Raw genomic sequence first — 25,573 nt, 5'->3', positions numbered from 1 at the left:
CTCAAATCTCTGCTGAGCACAATTGCATGGATGTTTGTGAATAAAAGGGCTGCGTCACAAAGCTGAGCACCTTACAGATTGGCCAGGAAATAACATCGCACAGTCCTCTGGGGCTACTTGCCCTCAAGAGACAAAACCCTGCTGTGATGGGTTAACCCTGGCTGGACGCCAGGTGCCCACCAGAGCTGTTCTATCACTCCCCCTCCTTCTCAGCTGGACAGGGGAGAGAAAATATAACAAAGAGCTTGTGGGTCGAGATAAGGATAGGAGAGATCACTCACCAATTACCGTCACGGGCAAAACAGACTCAGTTTGGGGGAAAATTAACTTGATTTATTACAAATCAACCAGAGTAGGGTAATGAGAAATAAAACCAAATCTCAGAACACCTTCCCTCCACCCCTCCCTTCTTCCCAGGCACAACTTCACTCCCGGATTCTCTACCAACCCCCCAGCGGCACAGGGGGATGGGGATGGGGTTTACGGTCAGTTCATCACACATTATTTTCTGCCGCTTCATCCTCCTCAGGGGGAGGACTCATCACACTCTTCCCCTGCTCCAGCGTGGGGTCCCACCCACGGGAGACAGTCCTCCACGAACTTCTCCAACGTGGGTCCTTCCCACGGGCTGCAGTTCTTCATGAACTGCTCCAGCATGGGTCCTTTCCACGGGGTGCAGTCCTTCAGGCACAGACTGCTCCAGTGTGGGCCCCCCACGGGGTCACAAGTCCTGCCAGAAAACCTGCTCTGTGGGCTCCTCTCTCCACAGATCCGCAGGTCCTGCCAGGAGCCTGCTCCAGCGCGGGGTTCCCACGGGGTCACAGCCTCCTTCGGGAACCCACCTGCTCCGGCGTGGGGTCCTCCACGGGCTGCAGCTGGATATCTGCTCCACCGTGGACCTCCATGGACTGCAGGGGGACAGCCTGCCTCACCATGGTCTTCACCACGGGCTGCAGGGGAGTCTCTGCTCCGGCGCCTGGAGCATCTCCTCCCCCTCCTTCTTCACTGACCTTGGTGTCCACAGGGTTGTTTCTCTTACATGTTCTCACTCCTCTCTCCGGCTGCCGAATACCGCCGTCCCAACTTTTTTTCCTTCTTAAAAATGTTATCACAGAGGCGTTACCACTATCGCTGATTGGCTCGGCCTTGGCCAGCAGCGGGTCCGTCTTAGAGCCAGCTGGTATAGGCTTTTCTCGAACACAGGGGAAGCTTCCAGCAGCTTCTTACAGAAGCCACCCCTGTAACCCCCCCCGCTACCAAAACCTTGCCACACAAAACCAATACACCTGCACAGTAGCTTGAAGCCAGAACCAAGGCACATCAATACTACAATCAATCGGTACCAACTTTTTACATCATATTTTTCACCACAACACAGACCCAGCAATGGTCTAGCAGAAGACTCTTATTTTAGCTCACACATTTACTACATTTGATGTGACTGTCCTGAAACAAACACTTATTAGAAAAAAAAAAAAAAGTCCTGTGTAGTTGCTCCTTTGAACATAGCCCTCCAAGAGCATCTGGAGGATATTCACGTCTCTGTTTGCCCACCCATTCATTTACTTATTTTATAGGCACACAGTTAGTTTAAAACTCTTATCTGATGGCTTTCACAGGGGCATTGTAGAGGTCTTCCATTGTTTCCAGTTGCCTCCAGAGCCTAGCGCACCATGGCAGCATAGAAGTCACCTACAAAAATCACCAAAACTCTTTGAAAAAGGTTTACTGAGTAAAATTCTTTCAAGCAAGAACAGAACAGATACCAGAGGCCAATCCACACAGCTTGCCCTGTTCTGAAACACTCTTCCAACAGCTGCAGGATGCAAAACATCTTCCTCCCAAAACACCTTCCAGACAATTTTTTAGGGGGGAATACAGCAGCATTGCTAGCAATCCTGTTACTTTGCAAAAGCTCTAGAGACTGCCCCCAGCAATTGCCTTGCACAAAAGGGAAAGATATGCAACTCTATGCAATATTCTGTAGTGCTTAGAGGTTGCTTGGAAATTTAACGACAGTTTAGCTCAGCAAATAAGTGTTAAAGAGAAATCAAGTTTTCTTCCCTATTTTTTAAGCAAAGACACTTGTGCCTAGCTTTCCACACTGCCACCCCTTCAGACTCACCTACAAAACACATCCTTTAGGACCCATAAAACTAAAGACAAATAAGTGAACATCAAAAAAATCTCCCTCCAGACTCTTTCTCCACAAGTAACCTCACTGGAAGCAGCTCAAATACATTAGTAAGTGAAGACATGTAACCAAGAGGCAATACAACCTCTGCATGACTGGCACACCCTCTTGCACAGCTTAGAGGCAAATCTCTTCCATGTGGCTAAAAAAAAATTCAGTGCTCCGAGGGACTCGCTACTAAGTTACTGCAGGGCAGCTGAAAGACAACTCCACTTAACAAGTTACCTGAGGTACATTTTCAGCAGAAAAGCACAAAGCTCACTGAAGGCTAAATTACCTGCCTTTTGGGACAGACCTTGCAGTCCTGTTGGGCTCCATGCTGGGATGCCTGGACAGAGACACTTAGTTTAACATTAATTCAGGCACCTCTACATACCCATTCATTTTCCCATGTGGTTGTAACAGCCATCAGCACCACGAAGCCAAGGACTGTCTACATAATATCCTATCCCACACTGGACAGGAGGTTCCTTCCATGAAAGAGACTTAAGAAACCCATTAGAAGAAAATGATACATAGCTCATAATGAAAGAGATAGTTACATCCCATGCCAGTTAGCCGAAAGACACAGCCCTATCATTAAGTTGTAAGGGACAAAAATTGTTACAGAAATATTTTTTATTTCTGCTAAAGGCAGATTCATATACTTCTCATCTACATAAAAGTGAAACCATTTCAGAATTGTTGGTCCTCTATTAAGACAGCTTGTAACATCCTGTCTGCAGGAACAAGAGGGTTGGTGGCTATTCAGGGAGAACAGGGGATGTGGACATCACATCACAAAAGGATGTTTCTAGCCTACGATGGCTGCTAACTACCATCTGAAATCAGAGAACAATCGGAGGGTATAAAGACAAAAATCAATGCTGCAAGATCACATTAGAGGTCATCTGTGGAACACAAGTGTCTAGCACCCAGGAGCCATAAGGTTCCCTACACTGTCTCATTGCCAGAATAGGATTAATTTTTCTTTGGGTTGTTTTCATTGGAGAATTCTCACTGCTTCCAGGAGAGCCACGAGCTGTTGAGCTCCAAAGGAAAGTTGATGCAAACAGTCTATTCATTTAGACTTGCTTCACATGCACCTGCCGCCTTGGTTTCTTAGGAAGGTGGCCGGTACCTCCACAGGGAGACCTGCCAGAATCTCAGAGGCATTGCTGAAATGTAAATTCAAAATCAGTTTTTTAACCTTAGATATGCAGGGTGAGGATTGTGTAGTTCCAATGTGTTTGTCCCTGCCCACCTAGGACACAAAGGAAAAGGCAGACTTAAACAGAAAACCTGTTCTGCAGTGGAAAGACTTTAAAAAAAAAAAAATCACTTGAGAACAGATATCTAAATCCTTGATATTGTTAGCATTGCTTCTGTGTACTCACAGGGCTGTCAGAGCTTTCTTCATCTATGGGAGGAAACCTTGTTTCTACCAGAAAGACCATGGAAATATTAAATATAAATCTAATATTCAGTAAGTTTACGACATGTTGGTTGCCTATAGCAACACAAGGGCACTATTGCCAGATTCTACTTAACTGAGACTGCAATTTTAATCAATGTTAACCGAGTGCACATCCAATCAGAGGTTTTGTCTTGACACAGAGCTGACATTTAAGTACAACTATCTGGTTCAAGAGCTATTTTTCTAACACCCAGGTCTGGTTATTTACGAGAATACTTAAAGATACAGTGGTACAGCATCACAAAATTATCATGTTCTTAATCAACACTGCACACAGAAAATTTAAACCTTGCAAAGAACAATCATTTATTCTAGATAAAAGACTTTAAATTTGAGGCTTCTGCTGTCTTCCATCTCTTCCTCTGAAAAGCTTAAGTCACTACCTAGTTTCCTACCTATAGCTCTTTTGAGAGACAGAAGGGCCCACAGAAGCCCAGCATGCCACCAAAGAGGGCTACAGCAGGGCTTCTGCAATATATCAACAAGATGAGAGTTTTCACAATAATGGGGCACATCACCCCAAGTGGACCATAAGCCTCTTCCCTGGAAGTTTGGGCAAAAAGTCTCTTCCACCAACCAGATAATTTTACTGATTTTGGCTCATCAGGAGGTTTCTGTGACTCCTACCCACCTTCTACACATTTTGGGACAGAACTAAAACCCTCCACCACCAGTTGTTCAGGTTCGCCCCTTTTTCAATAGTTCTTTAGCAGACACAAGTTCAGATAGGATAGATTCAAACAATTTGGAGGACAGAAGGAAGGTTTTGCTTTGTTTTTAAAACTCCTCCCTTCAGCAGACCACAGTGGATGGAGCTTGGGTGCAATTTTTACCTTAACGAGGCAAGAACCTTCCCTCAGGGCAAGGCCAGATAGGTGGAAACAATTTACCAGCTGCAAACAGCAACACAGGCAAAGGGGTTGTAACGGATGACATGAGCAGGTATGATAGTTTTAGCTGGTGGCCACAGATCAGACACACACTGCCTACATCTCAAGTCCTATATATATGCTTTCGGAGCAGCCCACAATCTATTGATTTCTTTGTACAGCTAAGTGTGTACCTGCTACTCCAAAACAGCAAAACAACAGTTTACAGGAAGGCTTTACTGTGCAAGCCCTGAAGTACTCCAACATACCCAAACTTGCCAGAGGCCTACAGGTAGCAAAGGAACTGCCACGTATGCCTCCCCCCATCCACTGGATAATTAGCCAGATGGCAAGCCTGCAACAAAGCCACCATGAGACAGTCCATATTCCTGTTCACTGGACCTTGTAATGCAGCTTTATTTCTCCAGTCTAAACACCAAGCCCTGAAAGCTGCTATTTCTCTTGCCCATTTTCTAGATAACATTAGGTATCCAGAAGGGAGCTGTTTGCATTAAAAATAGGAGGTGTCACATCAAGCCATCAGTGCGTTCTATAAGAGCTGGGGAAAAGCTTTTTAAGAAAGCACTCTAAATAATACTGGCCTTTCTTCTTGCTACTACCAGGCTTTTGCATTCAAAGGTCATTCGGCACAGTAAAGGCTACCCTGCGGTTGAGTTCTAGGGAGGAAAGTCCTGACCCAGAACCACAAACATTGCTAAATCTGTAGAAACCCTTCTCTGAACTATGAGAAAGAGACAAGGACTTCAAAGAGCAGCTCCTCTGGATATCAGAAAGAGTCCATGCTAGTTGCTTTACCAGCAACTTTTAACCCAGCGTCCTGGAATTGTTTTTAAAAGCTTTATCACAACAGTCACTCAATATGCAGCGTGAGGCTGACACTGGGGCTGGTCAGTGTCCTGTGATGTCTCCTGACACGTATGGCCACAAACTCATCTCTGGCTATAACATTCAAGACTGTGACCATACAACTTGTTGTGGAACAAGTGACAGAAGCACACAGCAATGCCGCATCAGGTGCAAGGCAGCTAAGTTTACACATCTGTGTAAACAGAGCTTAAACACATACTGAGGATGTTACTGAAGACTAGCCATTGCACTGTAAGTACACAACCTGGTTTTCCTTAAAGTGAGAAGTGTGCACACTATTACTACTACCCAATGTACTATGAAACCCTTTTATTTTATCAGAGTGTCATGGTTTAACTCCAGCTGGTAAATAAGCACCACACAGCTGCTCACTCGCTCCCTCCCAGTGGGATGGGGGAGAGAATTGGAAGAGTAAATATGACAAAACTCATGGGTTGAGATAAAGACAGTTTAATAGGTAAAGCAAAAGCCCCACACACAAGCAAAGCAAAACAAGGAATTCCTTCACCACTTCCCATGTGCAGGCAGGTGTTCAGCCATCTCCAGGAAAGCAGGGCTCCATCACAAATGATGGTGACTTAGGAAGACAAATGCCATCACTCCAAATGACGCCCCCCCCCCCCCCCCTTCTTCCCCCAGCTTTATATGCTGAGCATGACATCATATGGTCTGGAATATCCCTCTGGTCAGCTGGGGTCAGCTGTCCCAGCTGCGTCCTCTCCCAACTTCTTGTGCACTGCTCACTGGTGGGGTAAGAAGCAGAAAAGGCCTTGGTTCTGTGTAAGCACTGCTCAGCAGTAACAAAAACATCCCTGTATTATCAACACTGTTTCCAACACAAACCTAAAACATAGTCCCTTACTAGCTACTATGAAGAAAATTAACACTGTCCTAGACAAAACCAGCACACAGAGCAATGTCATGCAATCATTTCTTTTAGATACTTGCGTTGACACTTACAGTTCTAATATTTCACCCACTGCAGATACTGCTGGAAGGGAAACGTCTAGTAGCCAATGAAAGCTTGGTGCAGTACCAAATACAGCACCTAGTACCTGAGACTGAATAAAAATTGGAGTAATGCTCAGCATCTCAAGTAAAACTAATCACACTAATCACATCCTTCTTACCAGAAGTTACTAGGTTTCAACAACCCAAAGCAACATGTAAGATTAATTTTCTCTCTCCACTGGCAGCTGTAAGAATCTCAATCATTACTTCACACCAATCTGGTAATAATGCAGATTTCAAGGAAAGATGTTGCTCATCCCATAAACCTACCACCTGAGGTTTGGAACAAAACCAAAAGGTAAAGGTTTCTCCTTTATTTCTTATTTCTCCGTTTGACTTCAGGGGCAGGAGCGGAGGAAACCAGAGAGAGAAGTTGAAAGAAAAACTTCCATTCAACAGCAAATCATGATAGCTAGTGGTAGAATTGTATCAACACCAGAGAGGAGAGACCTCTATAAAAAAAAGGGATAAAAGCAAAAGGGTTCTTCGGAATGACATAAAATGATACCAAGGCTAGGACAGTTGGTTAAAGCACTGGCACATCATAGGTTGCAACAGCAGAGCAAACTAGCCTCAACAGTTCACAAACACAACTCTGTGCAACTGGTAGGAAGTCCCCTGCAATGGCAAGTATCTAAGAGACTGGCACAGTATGTTACCTTGTGTATGCACGGTAACCCTCCCACAGAGCTCACCAGCTTGATTAGGGCTCTTAGAAGTGTTGCAGTTTCCAGCACCCGACCATAGAATCATAGAATCATTTCGGTTGGAAAAGACCTTCAAGATCATCGAGTCCAACCATTAACCATGCCCTCTAAACCATGCCCTAGAGTACCCTGTCCACTCACTTTTTGAGTATCTCCAGGGATGGTGACTCAACCACTTCCCTGGGCAGCCCATTCCAATGTTTGACAACCCTCTCAGTAAAAAAATTTTTCCTAATATCTAACCTAAATCTTCCTTGCCTCAACTTGAGGCCATTTCCTCTCGTCCTATCTCCAGCCACCTGACAGAAGAGACCAGCACCCACCTCACTACAACCCCCTTTCAGGTAGTTGTAGAGAGCGATAAGGTCTCCCCTCAGCCTCCTCTTTTCTAGACTGAACAACCCCAGATCCCTCAGCCGCTCCTCACAAGACTTGTGCTCCAGGCCCCTCACCAACTCGGTTGCTCTCCTCTGGACACGCTCCAGCACCTCCATGTCTCTCCTGTAGTGAGGGGCCCAAAACTCAACACAGGACTCGAGGTGCGGCCTCACCAGTGCCGAGTACAGGGGAACAACCACCTCCCTGCTCCTGCTGGCCACACTATTTCTGATACGGGCCAGGATGCTGTAGGCCTTCTTGGCCACCTGGGCACACTGCTGGCTCATATTCAGCCAGCTGTCAACCAGCACCCCCAGGTCTTTCTCTGCCGGGCAGCTTTCCAGCCACTCTTCCCCAAGCCTGTAGCGCTGCATGGGGTTGCCGTGACCGAAGTGCGGGACCCGGCACTTGGCCTTGTTGAACCTCATACAGTTGGCCTCGGCCCATCGATCCAGCCTGTCCAGATCTCTCTGTAGAGCCTCCCTACCCTCAAGCAGATCAACCCTGCCTCCCAACTTGGTGTCGTCTGCAAACTTGCTGAGGGTGCACTCAATCCCCTCATCCAAATCATTATTTACGTTCGGACTCTGCCTACTAATGACATGTAATTATCTCTGAAGCTAGATCTAGGACAAGACAATAAGACTAATATTGATAGACATTCATTTTAATTGCACAGCAGAATTTACACTATCATAGCAACCTGATAAGAACAGCAGCTCTCAATTTCAAAGTAAAATCTGATTTTGACCCATCATTTCTACAGAGCTCCTAGGGAACAGACCTAAGGTGCCATTTCCTTTGCTCCATTTCAGTAAGAGAAGGTGGTGTACAGAGTTGTTACATTTAACCAGCACTGCCCACTCAGATCTCAAAGCTACAAGCTTGTCCATTTTCAAAAAGTGTCCAATTGCCATTATTGAAGGTAACTATGCATGGTGATACTAATTTGCTCCTTTAAGAAAGTATGGCTGAAATGACAGCTAGAGTAATCCATTTATTGCCACTAGTACGTTCCTAAAGGCAAACATGCATCAGCACAACACTGACAGTACATCACTTTTTAACACCTCTTTTTCAAGACTGAAAACAGGACTTAGGACTTGGATGACACTTGTACTTGGCATATTACAGATTCAAACACGTTAAGCCCTCTGCATTGCTTCATACTACACTCACCACTGACTGCTGCAACCACCTTCTTCCAGGAGGACTGTCCATGTATCCTCCTTCCAGTCCACTCTCCCCTTATGCCTTCTTTTAGTTCCTCACCTTCACCTGGAACATTCCCGTGCTCCAGTCTCACTGGGCTCATACTATCCTACTTATGACCCTGAAAAAATCTGCCACTTGTAGGTCTGTGGGGTCCTCCTTTGTGGTTTTAAGGAAGATTTCTAACAGCTGTGCTATCCCTCAGGCATCAGTCACCCTGATGGTCTCCCTTGTTACTCAGTTTTTTTAAGCTCTTCACAGAGCACAACTTACTGATGCAAGACAGGACAGAGACCAATCTCAGTAACAAGTAAAATGGTTCCCACCTACTGACTCGGAGGTATGAAGTCCTCAAGCATGTAGTCCTTTTAAATGGATTCATTTTTTTGATTTTGGTTTCGGTTTTTTAAAGTATATAAGGAGACTGATGCAAACATACATACTGGAGGACATGTAGGCTCTATCAAGAGTCCACTAACTTTGTGCTATTGAAAACCATGCTGCATTTCAGCCATGTCTGAAGACAGTCCAACACCTGCAGCAGACTAGAGCAACACCAAGACATCCACTGACCTGCAGGCATACCACAGGCTAACAGCTCCTCAAGACTCCTTAAGATGTTATCTTCTCTCTCCCCCCATCATTGGTCCTGAGACCTCAGGGATCAACCCCTTCATCCCAGAAGACACCTTCACTTTCAGTTTAGAGTTTTTTGATGTGCACTCACTGCTCAGCACACCTCTCTGCCCCAAATAAAGTTCCTGCCCTTTTGTCATACAAACCCAGGTGAGCTTCAGAGCAGCAACCCAAGTCAGAAAACATTAATTAGGCTGAAACATTCACTGGGCATGGCATAGTTTTCCAGGTGCTCTGCCAAACTGAAAGAAGGCCAGATTTACAGAACCACTTACTACACTTCAGCAAGCAGTAAAACAATTTTTAATAAACCCCAGTGGTTTATAAGCCCTTTCTCCACCCTACTGTAGAGGAGTCACGAGACACCTGTAAATACTAGCAGGTAGAAAGAGGACAAACTCAGACAGAACTGCTTAATAAACTGGTAAAATACAACAACAATTCCTCTTTTTAAGATTTCATATTTCCAGTTTTTTTAACAAAATGTTTCTGCAAGACAAAAGTAAGTCATTTTCAACTTCAGAAGACATTCATATGGCTGCTCTAGCCTTTAAGAAGTCTGTAACTTGAACTGTTGACACCATTTAGGGGAGGGTTAATCTGAACCCTAACCATAAATAGTTTTTACCCCTTCTTAGCCATATCTGCTAGATGCCTTTTACCCTGTGAAGGGGCCTGTACATCCCATGAGCACTCAAAGTGACCACAATGCAATCCCCTCTTCGAAACAGTAACAGATGTACAGAGGACTTGGCTGGAGCACATATTTGCAGGACCTTACTGAAAACTAAACAAGTAGCTCTGGTTTAGAGTGCTACATGTGCTCACCACCTGAGCACTGCTTGCACTAGCTGACTCACAGTGAAACTCGAGTTCAGACAGTGTTCACTTAAAATAGACTTTGGCTGTGGGTAGACACTTGAGGTATTAACTGAAGGCCATGCTGAAAAATACAGCTAAACTTACTGGGAAACCCAGGGAAAGACAATAGCTAGCTTTTGAAAAATCTGACCTAGCAATACAAAATGGTGATTGACACTGTATTGGCAGACTGAATAAAGGATGGTATTTCCACACATTATTTTGAAGTTTGAGAGGATTCTGGTGGCTGTGACAGATCCATAAGGGCATTCACTATTCACTGCAATACAGGATGTATAGCCCTACAACCTTCCAGGGAGGTAGCCTTGTCTTTGAAAAGCAGGCATATGTCCATCAAAAACTATTTAGACACATTGTGTTAGTTATGCCAAAAGAAAAGGCAGAATAAGGACTACTGCAATTACAAAAATACTCATTTGGAAGTGATCCCCGTTAAATTTGGTATGATTTACCAGTTAAGCTGAAGGGTTTTTTTACCATCACTGTCAATCAACAGAATTAAGTCCCATGCTCTAGTAATGACTAGAGCAAGAAGGAAGAACACTTCTATCTCTGCATAATAAAAAGGATGAACCAACTTCAACCTTGAAAAATTAAAGGATTTGTCATGTTTATCAATTGAGATCACAGCCTGAAGTACAGCTTCAGACTATTAAAACCAAGTTTTTCAGCCCCACTAAATCAAAAGAACAAGTTTGCAATATCAAGGGAATAAAATCTCAGCAAGGGTCTAATACACTTCAGAAGGTCAAGCTTGGAGTGGTATTTAATAGGCCTGCCTCAGCCATACCTCCTGGCTCTCTGTGTGTCAGCATGAAAACGTTATCACCATTGCAACCAACTGCTGGTAATTCCCTGTGATGTTAATGAGTTTTGAATTTATGCAAAGTCTCCCGGGCGGTTCTTCCACAATATCTACCAACCACCATACCAATGGAGGATACCTGTGGTAAAAGCATATAGCTTTCTCCCAGTTATTAATTAATACAGCAAGCCAGACTTCAGTGGCCATTTGAAAATCTTTCAAAACCCAAAATCAACTGGCCTGGGAAGAAGGAGTCAACAAAAACTCATCAGGACTTGGTTTTGAGTTCCTACATACCTATTAAAAGAAAAGCTCACAACATGTTCCTATAATTCTGACTAATCTTCCACAAAAGACAAGTCAGAAACCAAAAATGAAGTGTTTGATCCTCAAACCAATTAAGATTTGCAAGAGCTGTCAGGACCTTGTGCAATCAAGTGAATCTGCAACACTAGAATAACCTCACAGCCAGACATGGGCTTAGAAGTTGAGAGGTCAGAAGACTTAATGTCAAATTTTTCCACTTTTTACAGAATTATCAATGGTCATTCCGCATCAGAGCCACTGTCAAACTGCCATGGCTTACTAAGAGAGAGTAAAATTTCTTGCTCATAACACAGAATCACAGAATCATAAAACAGATGAGGATATTAAGAAAGCCAGCATCAAATACATATGTCTTACACCAGTAAAAGCACCTCGTGCCTCTCCAGCTAGGTCCTAGGATATTAGCCACCAGCTCCTCAAATCAGCACCACTGTATAGGTACATAGTACTAAATATTGGTTCAAGAGTTAATCATTTGGACAAACAATGGAAAACTTTGGCACTATTAGAGTCTATATCATGGACTACTAGTTTCCCGATCAGAGTTGAAAAGAGAGCTGGTGTCTTGGCAATACAAACACACACTTTCTCCATCTCATACTCAGAGTGAAAAACAACCAGGGTCACAGTCACTGAAAATACCTAATTCGTGCATCTCCATTTGTCAAATCAAGCACAGCCTATGGCTACAAACCAAGCAGCAAGCACTGCAAACTTCACACCTCTGGAAGTCAAAAGAGAAGCACCTCTAGATTTAATGTGTGCTACCAGTTAACCTCATGGGACAAACTTCAGAGATTAATCTGTTGCAAATAGAGAACCTTAGAGTTAATAAAAGCTCATATCTGACATTTCCCACTGGAGCATGAGGAAACTTTTTTCTGCAGAAAGCATGGATTATAAATTCTATGTAGCTACATGATCCAAATGAAACATTCTCCCGTAACCAGATAATCTCTTTACAATAATTCTTACATGCACAGCATGGATCATCTCAGTTATTTTCACAATCACATTGCCCTAATTTTTGCAAGAGGTACAGGAAATTCTTTTCACAGAGAAGTGCTTTTGTGATATGCTATCTAAAGTACATCCACCCAAGTGTTTGGCTCTGCTGGAAGAGATGAAGACAAGAAGCAGTATGACTTTTTACTCTATCAAAGCAACAGAGGAATCACTCATGCTTTGCAGAATTCTAGACTATACCTTCAGGCTTTGCATTAACATCCTGAAGTGGCAATTCCTGCCAGTTAAACCTCTGTACAGATGCGTCACAACACGTTTTCAAGAAGAGTTGGGCTTTTTTTAACTCCTTTACCATACCCATTCCCCTTAATCCTAGTGCAATGATTAAAACTGGAATCTAAATCCGACTTTTGACACACACATTTACAGAAATGGAATCACTGGCTAGCAGTTTCTCCTAGGCTTATCAACTGCCAACAACCCCTCGTGAAGTGCAGCTTTTACATGCTCCAGTGGGCGAGGTGACCTCCATCTTCAAAGCCTGTGAACATGCTGTTCCTACAACTATTCTCAGGACTTCTATTCACAATTTTTTTTCTTATATAAAGGGAAATTAAGATTAGAGATCTAGACAGACCCACAGACCCAAAAGAGGTTGGTAGGGGGAGAGAGGAAGAGTTAAGTCTTTCCCTGGACTACAACACAATTTTGCTGCAAGATTCTTTGAAGTTTAAGAATCCTAAGCTTAGAAAAAAAGCTTTTCCTGCTGCTTCCATATCTCATGGATCCTGTGAAAACCCTGTTACACATTCCCATCCCCATCCTGTTAACGTACCCCTCCAGCTTGTCTCAAGGGATATTGTGCTTGCCTTTCTCTTATTCCACATATATTCCACAGACACTACAAGAACCAAGGTTCAGGTGTTGTGCATTCCCTCGTGCTTTCAAAATAAATCCACATCTGCAGCCATTAGGGCTAAATGCTGCAACGAAAAAGACACTACAGCATTTTGATGATGCAGGCTGTACTTAACACTAAATCTTTTTTGCTACTGGAACAAAGCTGTCCCACAGAAGCAGGGACTGGAAGTGTTGCTGCAGAGGGGAGGCTATGCTGACAGAGCTGGTCCCTGTACAGACACAGGAGCACCGTACATTTCTCTGTACACCTGAGACTTGTTACTCCAAATTACACAAGCCAAGCCTGGAAGGGTGAACCTTCACTAGTTTCATTCCATCAGTGTGATTGCCCCTTTCTATGTCTCAACTGACAAAGCCATTCCTGCAGAATGTCTATGTGGTGTTCAACTGGAGGGTCTGCTCTGGCCATCAGAGACAATGTATTTTCCATTTGCGTCACATGCATGTGGCTGGGAAGAAAATCATGCTTTCATACAAAGGAGCGTATTGTTTTTAGAAGCATCAGTCACAAGATCCTGCCAGACAAAAGCTTTACAATGCCATCTCTGGCCACGAACAGTCCTATTTTTTTTTCTTTACAATTATCAACATGCACCCCATGCAATGCAGACCTCTGTCCCTCCCTCTCCCATTTCTCAGAAGGTCAGTCTGCTCAGACAGCTCCTTGATGTTTAGGTTCTGCAGACTTCAGAAATTTTGAAATTTGTCTTTTACTACACCTCAAGCTACTTGCAAAAACTGACCACAAAACAAGTTTCAAATTGAAAGTTAAGCCCCACAACCAAGTCACTACCAATGAGGGTAAGCCCCATGAGTATTAAAATAGTAAGTACATTCCTGCACTGCAGGCAAAAGCCTTTATACTCAGAGATTTCTAACCATGGTCACAAACATTAGGATTTGACTTATGGAACTGCTCTACTCATACAGAATTCAAACATTGTCTGACTAAATGAGCACCACCACTATGGTTCCTGTGCATTTTGTTTGTTTGACAGTCTCTCAATATAAAGAACACTTTGAGGATCTGACTGGGTTTACGGGACTCTGGTACCTCTTCTCAGTGACATTATACATATAATGTATTTTATTTTTTAGATACGGTGACCTTAAAGAACATTTCACACCACTGCAGAGCAAGACAGCAATAATCATTTCAGTTAGGAACTGAGCTAGCAATTCAGCAGAGGCTAAGCAAGAGTGGATTTGTATCCCCTTACCTCCTCATTTCTAACAGATATTACACCTGCATGCTCTCACATGCTCTAAGAAGTTGCTTTCCTAGAACTAGCTTGGCTTAAAACATGGGAAGTCTCATCTGCTTCCTTTGTTCTACCATTAGTGTGCTGTAAGGCTGATTTGACTCTTTGGCTGATGTACCAACACAGTTCACCATCTGGGGACACAATATAATCAATGCTAACAGAAGAGCTTAGACAAGCATAAGTGAATCTTCGGATTTTACAAACATGGGTCTAACGACAAGTCCTTTTAAATACTGCAATACACTGCCAATGTGCTCTTCTGCAAGGTCTGCAGTAGTTTCTCACTTTGAGGGGAAAAAAGGAAACCATAATACCTTAAGTCTGAGAATACCATCACAGAGGTGTGCGCAGAAACACAGAAAATCTCAAGTTTCCTTAGACAACCATGCATAGGAGTGAAATGAAGAACTGATGAAGACACAAAATTAATCACATTTAAGGAAGCTAGAGATACTTGGTCCACCAGGAAAAAAGATCTTCTGCAGGCCACTATTAAGAGACCTGTTTGAAAGCAAGAAGCAGGAGAGGCCACCACCAAAGCAGACTATTTCTCCCCAGCTTAAAAGCTCTTCCAATGCCCGCAGCAAAGTTAGTGAACAGACAAAGACCACCATGCCCCAGATTCCCTGGGGAGTAGGGGAGGAAACAATAATTGGGTGAGCACAAACATCTTTGACATTGAGACAGGAACCAAGATGTGTTTTCACCTGGACCCACACACAAACAAAAACCTGAAACAAGACATAACCTAAGTAAACAGTTTATCTGAATATCAATGTACTAAATCACTAACCTATGTTCCCATGCAATCAGTAGAACACACAAGACAAATTAGGATCATTAGAATACTGCTGCTGTGTTTGGCTTAGGAAAAGAGACTGTCTATAGGGTTTATTAGACTGAATGCTGCAGAGCCTAAAAGGTCAGCTACTCATACTAGTGGATCTTAGCTCTGGAAAGACACTGAAAAGAAACTGAGAAAACAGTGTCAGACAAGCATGAGGCCAGACACTCTACTATGCCCAAGGAGGAACGATTCATGTCTGATGGTCCTGGACACTGAAAGAAACAGAAGCTCGATGGATGAGCTCTAACACAGTCTATTCTGGAAGCAAGCTTTGGAAAGCGTGTGGGGAAAAAGATTGCAGACCATTGGTGAGGTTAGTGCTACTTGCTTCAGCACTGCACACAGAGTCTAAACAACGTGCTCTGGCAGGTGAACGGTGCTGTGTTACAGGAGTTACTTGGTGTCTACTTATTTGATAGCCTGACCTATACTACTGCTTTGTTGACATGTTTTCTCTAACTCCAGACAGACAACTTGTCAACAGCTGTAATAAAGCTGCAGCTATGGAGGAGAACTTACTAAGCTCAGGAACAATATAAATACATTCTAGCAAAATAACTTGTTCACAGGCAGAGGCTGCATCTCCACTAGACAGCTTGCCAGTAGAGCTGGAATAGCTTTTTAAGACATAAATACTACTCTCCCTTTTCCCTTCTGTATAGGAAATAAGGTCTTACCCATCTTCAGAGAGCCAATGCTCTTCTCAACAAAAGCAGTGTGTGCTACCTTCAGCTTTACTACTGGAAATAACAAACTTTTCTCAGTCCACAACTAAGCTGACTCTACAACTCACCTAGTAGTAAAAGCAGTTGGGATGCAGCCAGTATACACTGTATTTAAGAGAGCATTTCTTCGCAAAGAAATTTTCCGAAGTGATAAACCTTGCTATCCTGTGAAACGGTGATGGACATGTCCAAAAGCCAAGCAGATTCCCTAGCAGGTACTTCTCAGAATGAAGAAAATTTCCATGTACGATTTCATTCACTCCACCTCACTATCCTCAGAATTAAACCAGTGAAGCAGATGCTTGCTTTCTATTGCATACTACAAAATGGACACCAATCCATTGCACAAGATCACGCTTTAAGCATCGGAAAGAATAACAGTCAGGAAGACTACACAGGGTTCAAGCTGGAATTGACGGATTTACTAGTTGCAAGTGGCTGCATCACTACGTTGTGAAGTTTATAGTGACATACAGAATAACCTCAGAGGGACCTTATATTCAAAATGGCACAAGATTTCACCAAAGACGCATGGCATGTGTGAATGTGAGGGGAAAGCATAGACACATTTCTACAGACTGTCTGTGGAAAGTGACAGATAATTGATCTGCATAGAAGCCAAAAGACAACTACTCCAGCCAAGGTCTTAAAACGTCTGGAAAAAACAGGTACACCATCGTGACTGACTGCCAGTCCTGCTGTTAGCCAGCTCCATGCTTAATCCTCTGTGTCACAGATCAAACCAGTGATGGGGTCCTCCTCTATTCTTACTGAATTCAGTCTTCAATTTCACAGCAAGGAAGACGTAACTCCAGTGAAGCCACATATGCCCTACAGCCCCACTGGTGAACTGAGGGCTTTCCTTGAATGAAGGCTTGCAAAATTAAAGGCATGTGTTGTTCTCCTCTCTCACACTGGCATTTTGCTCATCTTGTCTGACTCTTTAAGGACCTGCCACTATCTACTGGCAGAGAGAGTATACGGCTATATCGGTAGCAGAAATTGGTGTCTGAGTACATATTAATATCAAGCTACAGATAACAAGCTCTTGGGAGTTATGGAAGAATCCCAAGAGGGGACTGTGCAGGTTTAACTCTTCACAGAGTTCAGTGCCCCTTTTTAAACACCTTTCTTCACTCAGGAAGAGACTTCCAAACATGACTGACAGTACAACCATAGTCAGAGCTTGTACAAAGAAGTGGAGAAGAAACAGTGTGCCTGCAGAGACAGCGCCAGTCACAACATGCTCCCGTGTCCTGACAGGTCATCCTCCAGCTACAGCAGCCACATCCCTCACCACAGCCGTTCGGGAGCCTGTGCTGGACAACTGCTGGAGCTTCAGCCTGGCCTGGGGTGGTAATAAAAATGCTCCTGTACCTCTGCACCAAAGGCCTGATACGGAACATGGAGGGGACAGGACAGAACCCAAATCAACTGAACTATTCAGGGAGGTAATCTTTAGACTACTGCTATAGATGACACCGCAGCACATCAGAACAGGCTGTATAACTAAAAGCAGCACTATCTGAAATTGTTCTATTTCAGAACCCACAGTGCTGCGACATTACAAATCTCATGTACTGCAAGCAACTACAAAACAGAGCTGTGTAACCCCTGGGCTACATTACAATGAATATACATAGGGATGACATTTTCATTTTAGAAGCTTTTCCTTCTAGAAAGATGAGTTTCTTCTGTATCTGCCCTAGAAACCTGATGTTATATTAACGTACTATTTCTAAGCCCTACAGATAACCTTTATTTTTGCTTCTTAGTTACTTTTGGTTCTCTGTTTTTAGGTTTTTCCCCATTTTAGGGATGCATCAGACAAAACGAAGAGATGTTAACACACAGCACAACCTTCCTAGGGTGAGATAGTATTTTCCAAAAATAAAAAACGCAGATTTTATAAGTATGCTGAGCACTCATACTGTCCGCTGACTAAAATTATAGTTCATTTTTTAAAAACTAAGTATCCAGTAGATAATCTAATTGCTTTTTTCTGTTCTTCTCTTCCAATGTTCAAAAAAAGCTGTATAGAAATGTATCATCTGTATCTTCAAAGTTTCTGGAAATTTTACACCTCCAGGATGAGCATAGATTTGGCATCTCACCTAGAAAGCCAACAGCATCACTGTAGGATGTGGCTAAGCAAAATCCTTAGGCTGGCTGTTGTCATTACAACTAGAGCTACCAGCCTGAGGTCCCACAGCCTGGCAAACATCTGCAAAGAACCAGCCTGGCCACAATGCTTCAGAACAAGATAAGAACCATCAGCCCAATTTCCCTGGAAAGAGCTCCCATTTTTCATGTGGGCCAAGAACTGGGAAGCTGAAATACTGCATTCCAGCTGCTGCTTTCAGAAAGTGAGCTAAAGTCTCAGGAGTTTGTGTCAAAGCTCCTCTGAAGCTGCTGCACTTTGACAGGTGCTTTTTGTTAGAAGTAGTCATACTGGTGCCATGTGGGCAAGAGCACTTCTACTCTACTTCCATTTTTGTGCTAAGAACAGAAACTGCCTCCGTTAGCATACGGGAGCAACGTGTGATCCAACACCGTCATCTATCAGTTTGCCATCATATGCCAGCCAGTGCTTGGTGTATGCTAGAGACACAGGCTCAGGAGCGTTTCATGTACCAGCAGAATTCAAGATACAACCCCACTGCATCATGCTCAGTATGTTTCACTTTAATAAAAACACTAAGCATTTTGCAAGAGTTTAGCTAGCAACACAAAACACAGACTTATAAATCACAGGGAGAGCATGGAGAGAGGCTCCAGTGCTGAAGAAAGGATGGGTCTACATATAATTACAGGATCCCCCATTTCTATTTCAAAAGACCGTTTTAATTCTTTTTCTCTGCAGAATCATCACTGTGCAAGTGTCCCTTCACTTCTGTCTCCCTTTAATATCTACCTTTGTAATGAGAATTATATGTTAGGAAACCTTCCTGACAAAAAACTTGGAGAAAACAAACCAACACCAATCATCACAGCAATGTACCACCACTGACAGACTGGGAAAAACTGTCTGGTTGGAAGTTAACACATCAAATACCAAACCCATCAGCCAAGACAGCTACCTACCAAGTGTAAGTGTCCCAGAAATAATGAATTTCAAGGCTCATCACAACCCTGCAATGCTAGGAATTGACTTTATCTGAAACTAACGCACTACCCAGCAGCTAACAAAGAGAGCCCTTTTTGTGAGTGCAGAAGGATCGTGACAAGCAGAGTCAGAGATCAAATAGAAACTAAGCGGAACAGAGTTTCCACAGCTGAGCTTGCATCATGTTGATATGAAAGACATGATACTAAGCATTAGGAGTAACAAAAAACCCTTGTAAATTAGTTTATATTAATTTGAAGAGGCAGGCATTTTTTTCAGATGGAAGCCAAGAGCCACCAGTATCCAAGATAGGAAATGGGGATCAGAACAGACCACCCCATTTTCATGGAAAGGCACCACATGAATGTGACCAAGTGCCGGTTACCAGTCTTTCTTCCCTTGCATGATGAATATGTACAGAATTGTGCCACAATATCAAAATATGCAGAGTAATGTGTCTCACAAAGATGTGAAACACTGGGTCTCGTCCCATCCGACAACCTCCCAATATTTAATGAGGGTCTGTATGCCATCCTACCCATCTGGCCACAGCAACTCCCTCTCATTAACTCCTGTGCTGAACCTTTCCTTGGGTCTGCATTAGTACACAGCAGTTCTCATAACATGTTTATAGAGGTCAAGCAGAGCCAAGACAGCTTGCTTGACTCCGCAATGCTTATCCAAACAGGCTGGATTGAGGAGGAAATGATTGCCCACCTTCTTAACTTCACATCACTGCATCCGATGCAAAGGGTAGGAGGTCACATATGACAGAGCTGGGCAACGTGCAGCCTGCAGACCAAATGCTTCTTGGCTCTGCAACACAACCGCTGTCTGACTTGTTACTAGCAGAGAGAAACCTGCAGCAACCAGAGATCCTGGCAGGCTTTGTCAGAGCAAGCAGTACTCCAAACAGCTCCAGTCTGTACTAGGTAGGTGCTGGCCTTAGCCTTGCAAGGAGATGCCAATGCAGCCCTTGGCTGGACAAGGCTGTCAAAGAGAAAAGGTTCCCCCACCAGACACATTTGAGCTTTAAAGAAGTTACTTTTGCAAAAAGCCACAGATGTGACAGGTTTTCTGTCCCTGCTCAGTAAATACAACACTGGTTATTGTCAAGATGTATATTCAATGGATGCCAGACATTAGTGTACTATCACCCCTGACAGACAGCTGATCAATAGTGCCAGTATCAGTGGCAGGTTTGGAGGCAGAGGGGCTCAGAAAGGCTTCAGATTACTTTCTAGGAATGGCTTGCCTTCAACATTTAACAGCCATACCGATCTCTTAAGTTTGAACATTAGCAGATCAGCAGGCCTGTCTGTCAGATGGTTTCAAGGCAGATCACTGGCGGTTATCCTGGAATTCAGCATAAAGATATCAAAAGCTAAGATGACACTTTATCTACACAGATGAACAAGACATTCAAAAGTGTGCATGCTGGTCAACAACACAAAGTTTGTAAGGATTTCGAGCAAAGCCTAGCTTCACAAACCTCACCTTAGGACCCTCCTCACACTGCCAGGTACTGGCTAGACTCAGAGGGAACAGTGCTCTCCTAGGACACCCTCCAGTCTGAACAGGATGAAAAAAACATTTCATACAGTGTATGCACTTCAAATCAAGCAAGGTACCTTCTCTCCTTTATTTGCTTTCAAGCAGGGGATCATGTTTCAAAACGTTTTGGGGTTTTTTTTTGCTTCAGTGGCAGTTCACAATGACTCTTAGGACCCATCCGGAAAACAAAGTTCTGCCTCTGCCCTTTGGATGTGGAAAAGATTGGCAGTCTCATGTCTCCCTGAGACCATGTAGAATTGAAAGCTTTTACACTGGGAAGAAGAAACAAGAAGTCCTGAGATGCCAATGTTATTCTGTACTTTAAAGTACAGGATGGGAGGGAGAGGGACAGGACAAATGGTAACTGTAATAGAAGAGAACAGCAGTATTGGGCAGAACCATGTTACCCAAGCAAATTAGTACGATAAACCCCAGCTGGCTTCTGAACTGCACAGATTCTTGCAAGCATCCAGCTCTTACTTGCAAGGTACAGACCAGGAGCTACAAAGGAGAGGAAGCCACTAGAAATGCTGTACCAGACTTGTTCTGTCCCACTTCTGAGCCCAATGCCAGCATTTCCAGGCACATGGAAAAATCCTGCACACTCAGTCACAGCAACAGCACCTCGCATACACAAGGTTTCACTATGAGCTCCATTAGTTAAAAAACAACTGAAACCCTGAAGCACAGGGTCAGAGTATCCTTTTAATGCAAGTGTTAAAGCCCTTTGTGAAAATTTCCTAATTCTTGGCTGCTGAAGAAGGGAAGGAAACCTGCTTCCTATTGCTGCTGCACAATATACCATCCTATCCTGAGACAGCAGGGTTGGACCAGACAACCTCTTCGTGTTTTGCTCACCCCATGTCCATGCAAACGTGCATGCATGTGCCACTTCCACTCCTCCACTATTATCATGGGGTTTCCAGAAAATACTTAGGGGTATTATTTGTTGGCCAACAGCTTCTCCAAACCTGCTAATCTCACTACTATGCCCACTGAGCTCAACAACATGAATAGAGAGGGCCAGCCTTGTCACATCTGTTGCCTCAGCTTGACAAAACCACACACAACAAGTAGGGCATGCAACAAGTCCACATCAGCTTGCTTGGACAGTTTTCTTCCCCACCACAAAGGTTAGATGCTAGAGAACCAAACACAACAAAAACCAAGCTAAAAATATTTTCACAACTTGTCAACACTCCCACCATAAGAAAAGTGTTTTTCTTGCCACTGAGGGGCAATTTGAGTTTGTGGGCCTTCGCAAAGAGTCTTTCTGCTCACAAGACAATTACTGTGTTCTCAACTTTTTACAAATACTAGCTGCAACAAGAAACCGAGGACTGGTACACCAACTCATAATAATAAACAGTTTGATACAGTGTAAATCTCAGTGGTATCTTCAGCGCTAACGTGAACCTGCCAATAACCTATCCTCACCTGCTGTCAAAGGGATCGGTGCAAGTATTTCATTAAAGTTCTTTCCACCTCTCCAAACATTTCATACCCCCGTCTCACACAATCAGATACTGAGATGGAATTTGCTTACTCCAGGTGCCAAAGGGAATCAATATCCTGAGTCAGTCAGCCCGTTATCCAGCTTTTACTTTAACGCCTAGGTGAACCGTATTTCAACAGGTGCCAGGTTACACATCACAACACACCTTCAAACAGAGAGTGAGGCAGACAGGAATAAGGGGAGAGGAACACATGAGGGAACCTCTCCCAAATGGGAAACAGAAATGGACAAACACATTCAAGCATTCTGCAGCATGCAGCTGGGGCACAATGCATACACAAGCAAGCCTGTAGCATCAAAGCACAGCAGCTACATGCTCAAAAGAAGTCTTGGACTACTTGGTGACAATCTAGCATCTCCCATGGCTGCCAGCCAGCTGGCCTTCCTTCGTAAGTGTCATTTCAGAAGCTACCAAAAGCCTGGGACCGCTCTACCTGCCCATTTATGCAGCCACAAAGTCCCATGAGCCTGTATACTTCCTTCTCTGCAAAGATTCCCCAGGGCCCCATGTAGTAGTGTAGCCATTATGTCAACCTCTTCGGAGCTCATTAATTGAGTATAATTGTGTCTACGAAGTGCAAAAACATCTTGATATGAAAAATACACGCCCTGGCATTGGGAAGGGGGGGGGGGGGGAAATCAAACCCTCGCAGATTGCTTTTTTTATTTAAAGAATTTTATGGGAGCAAAACTAATTTGACAGAGATGTTTGTTTGTGAAACACCTGGACTCTTCACGCGATGAGCATCTTAACAGCAGCTTTGCCCGGAGAGCAACGGCTACAAAACCAGCCACGGAGAAGGACCTGCAGCTTCACAACCACGCGTGTTGCACCCCCCTCCCCCGCTGCTCCCCCGTCCCCGGGGAGCGCCGCTCCCAGGCCCGGCTGCGCACAAACGCTGCCGAATTCTTACCCCAGATCTCATGTATTTTGTAAAAGCCAACTAGAACCCCACCAGTCCTCAGCGCCTCCAGCCCTCCCGGTCTGACCGCCGCTTCCCACCCCTCCCCGGTGCACTCCCGTGCCCGGCGCTGGAACCCACCGGCCGAGGCGGCGGGAAACACCCGCCCCACGCACCAGCCAGGCCGGGATGCTCCGGGTCGCCGCCGCGTTTGGAGAAGCGACGTTTCCACCGAGGCGGGAGCGGAGCCGCCGCCGCCCGCCCCCGCCCTCCCCGCGGGCGGCTTCTGCCGCTGCTACCGACGGCGCCCGGGGAAACGCCGGGGGAGGGAGCAGGACGGAAGAGCCGGGCGGGCAGCCGTGACCACGGGCGCCCCGAGATGACACAGCAGCCGCCGCTGGGCACGGCCCCGGGGCCCGGCGGGGATGGCGGAGGCGGACGGCCGTTACATAACGGCCGCTACCTCACGGCCGCGGCGCGCGGGCCCGACCTCAGCTCCGCCGCCCTGGGTAGCACCGACACCCATCCGCCCCGCTCCGCGCCCCCCGATCCCCGGTGAGGCGGCGGCTGCCGGGGACAGCGCGGCCTCGCCCACCCGCCCCTCACCAGCGGCTGCATCTCGGCGCGCACGGCGGGCACCTGGAACCGGTCTATCTCCTCCATCATGGTGGCGGCAGGGCTGGGGCGCGGCGGCGGAGGGGAGAGAGAGGGGGGGAGAGAGAGGGGGGGGGGGAGAGAGAGGGAGGGAGGGAGGGAAGGAAGGAGGTGAGGTGAGAAGGGCGGGCGGGCGCGGGGAGGCTCCTCAGGCGCCGAAGGACGACAACGCCGCCGCCCGCCGCAGCTGCTGCCTCATCGCCGCCGCCGCTCGCCGCCGGGGTGACTCAGCCGCGCCGCTTCCGGGTCCGGCCGCCACCGCCCCGCCCCTCGTTTTGCATATTCATGCAGGAGGGCGGGGCCACTGTCAATAATTCCGGGGCCCGGATGCTGCCGTTCCCGCCCCGCCGCCGCTGGGACGTACCATTGTCTCCCTCGGGGGGAGGTGGGGGGTACTTCGGGGAGCGGGGCTGGGGGGGGCGGGGGGGGTGGGAATAGCCAGGGCCGACGCAGTTCTGCGGCCGGATTGGCCCCGCGCCGCTTCCGGCGCGTTGCCATGGTTGCCGCTATCAACTTCCGGTCGGCTGTTGGCCCGGAGGGCGCGGGTCTGTCGTGAGGAGGGGCCGGTGGCCGAGAGCCGCTGCGGCAGCCGGCATGCCAGCCAAGGCGGGCGACAGGCACCGGCAGGTAAGGGCTTCTTCCGAGCGGGCATCGTGGCAGGGCGGCGCCGCGTTTCCCTGTGTCAGCGCCGGTGGTGGCGTCACCACCCCGCGCCGTGACGTCAACGCCCCCGAATGGCGTCACTGCAGTGCCTCGTGCCGCGGCAGATGGCGGCTCACACGAGGGATCGTTGCTCCGCAGCCCCGCTCTGGCTCTGCCACCCTCAGCTCCTGCTCTGAGTAGGTGCCACAGTGTCTACTGGTGTGACAGCAGGCCCACAATGACGTCACCATTCCCAGAGCTGCCACACATTACATCACCTTGTGTAGCCCAGCTTGCTTCTCTCCAGAGTGGCCCACAGAGCTGTCACCCCACAGGGGTGGGTGAGACACAGGGGCTTGGCACAGCCCCCCTTGGCACTACTTACTGCGTGGTTACATCATGTTGCATCGCTCTGTCCCTGCGCTGAGGTATGTCATCACCCTGCCAGTGACACCCCGTGTGTTCTGTGGCATTCCTACGCAGCCTATTCAGGCAAACCAGCATGTCCCAAAGCCGGAGCACCCCACACTGTGTCACTCTACTGTTGCAACCCTGTGAGACTATAAAGTCATCAGACATCGTTGTCGTGCCATTTCATCACTGTTACCGCCTATGACACTTCCCTTCCAGGGCAAGTTTTCATGCACTTGGGGTGTCCCCAGTCTGCCAGAGAATCTTTCAGGGACACTGAGCAGACAGGTTGAAATGTCTGTTTTTAAAAAGTTTAAAAAAATTCTTTCAATTATACCTAGCTGTAACTTTTATCACTTTCCTTTTGTTTTACTATTTAGTGTTCTCTCTGTTCAGACAATGAATTGAGGTCATCTGCTAACCATCCTGGCCCTAACCCTACTCTGGGAGCACCAGTGTGGGTGGATGTTTCTGTCTGCCTTGGGCTCTGTGTTGGCATGTCTGCATGCATCCCCTCACAGGATGAAAGGCTCAGTCAGATTCATTCCTGGATCTCATCTACTACTGGATTATCAAAGTGTTTGATTTAAAAGCAGAAGATGACCTGGCTGATAAAACCCTTTTCATAACAGGTTTAGGTCAATCCCAATGTATTTGATCTCCGGGTTGTGGGGAAGAGGGTTAGCATAGGTAGCCCAG

General features: G+C 45.8%; 2 protein-coding genes across 5 annotated transcripts in view; one reads left to right on the top strand and one right to left on the bottom strand.

The window, feature by feature from the left end:
• The window catches only part of FAM219A (family with sequence similarity 219 member A), a 104,514-nt gene extending 80,437 nt beyond the window's left edge, over positions 1-24,077 (bottom strand). For 3 of the 4 annotated variants that reach the window (XM_052776353.1, XM_052776354.1, XM_052776352.1), the window contains exon 1: positions 23,774-24,077. In XM_052776353.1, coding sequence (XP_052632313.1) covers positions 23,774-23,833 — 60 coding nt within the window. In that variant the 5' untranslated portion in view covers positions 23,834-24,077. The remainder of the gene's footprint in view (positions 1-23,773) is intronic. The other variant, XM_052776355.1, reaches the window with a different exon arrangement.
• A 229-nt stretch (positions 24,078-24,306) lies between these two features.
• Positions 24,307-25,573, top strand: part of DNAI1 (dynein axonemal intermediate chain 1) — a 149,451-nt gene continuing 148,184 nt past the window's right edge. The window contains exon 1 of the mRNA XM_052778818.1: positions 24,307-24,448. Within this exon, the coding sequence (XP_052634778.1) occupies positions 24,416-24,448 (33 nt within the window). The 5' untranslated portion in view covers positions 24,307-24,415. The remainder of the gene's footprint in view (positions 24,449-25,573) is intronic.

The sequence above is a fragment of the Harpia harpyja genome, chromosome Z (assembly GCF_026419915.1).
Source record: "Harpia harpyja isolate bHarHar1 chromosome Z, bHarHar1 primary haplotype, whole genome shotgun sequence".
Lineage (NCBI taxonomy): Eukaryota > Metazoa > Chordata > Aves > Accipitriformes > Accipitridae > Harpia > Harpia harpyja.
Note: the sequence above shows the minus strand (reverse complement) of the source record. Positions and strands in the feature narration are given on the sequence as shown.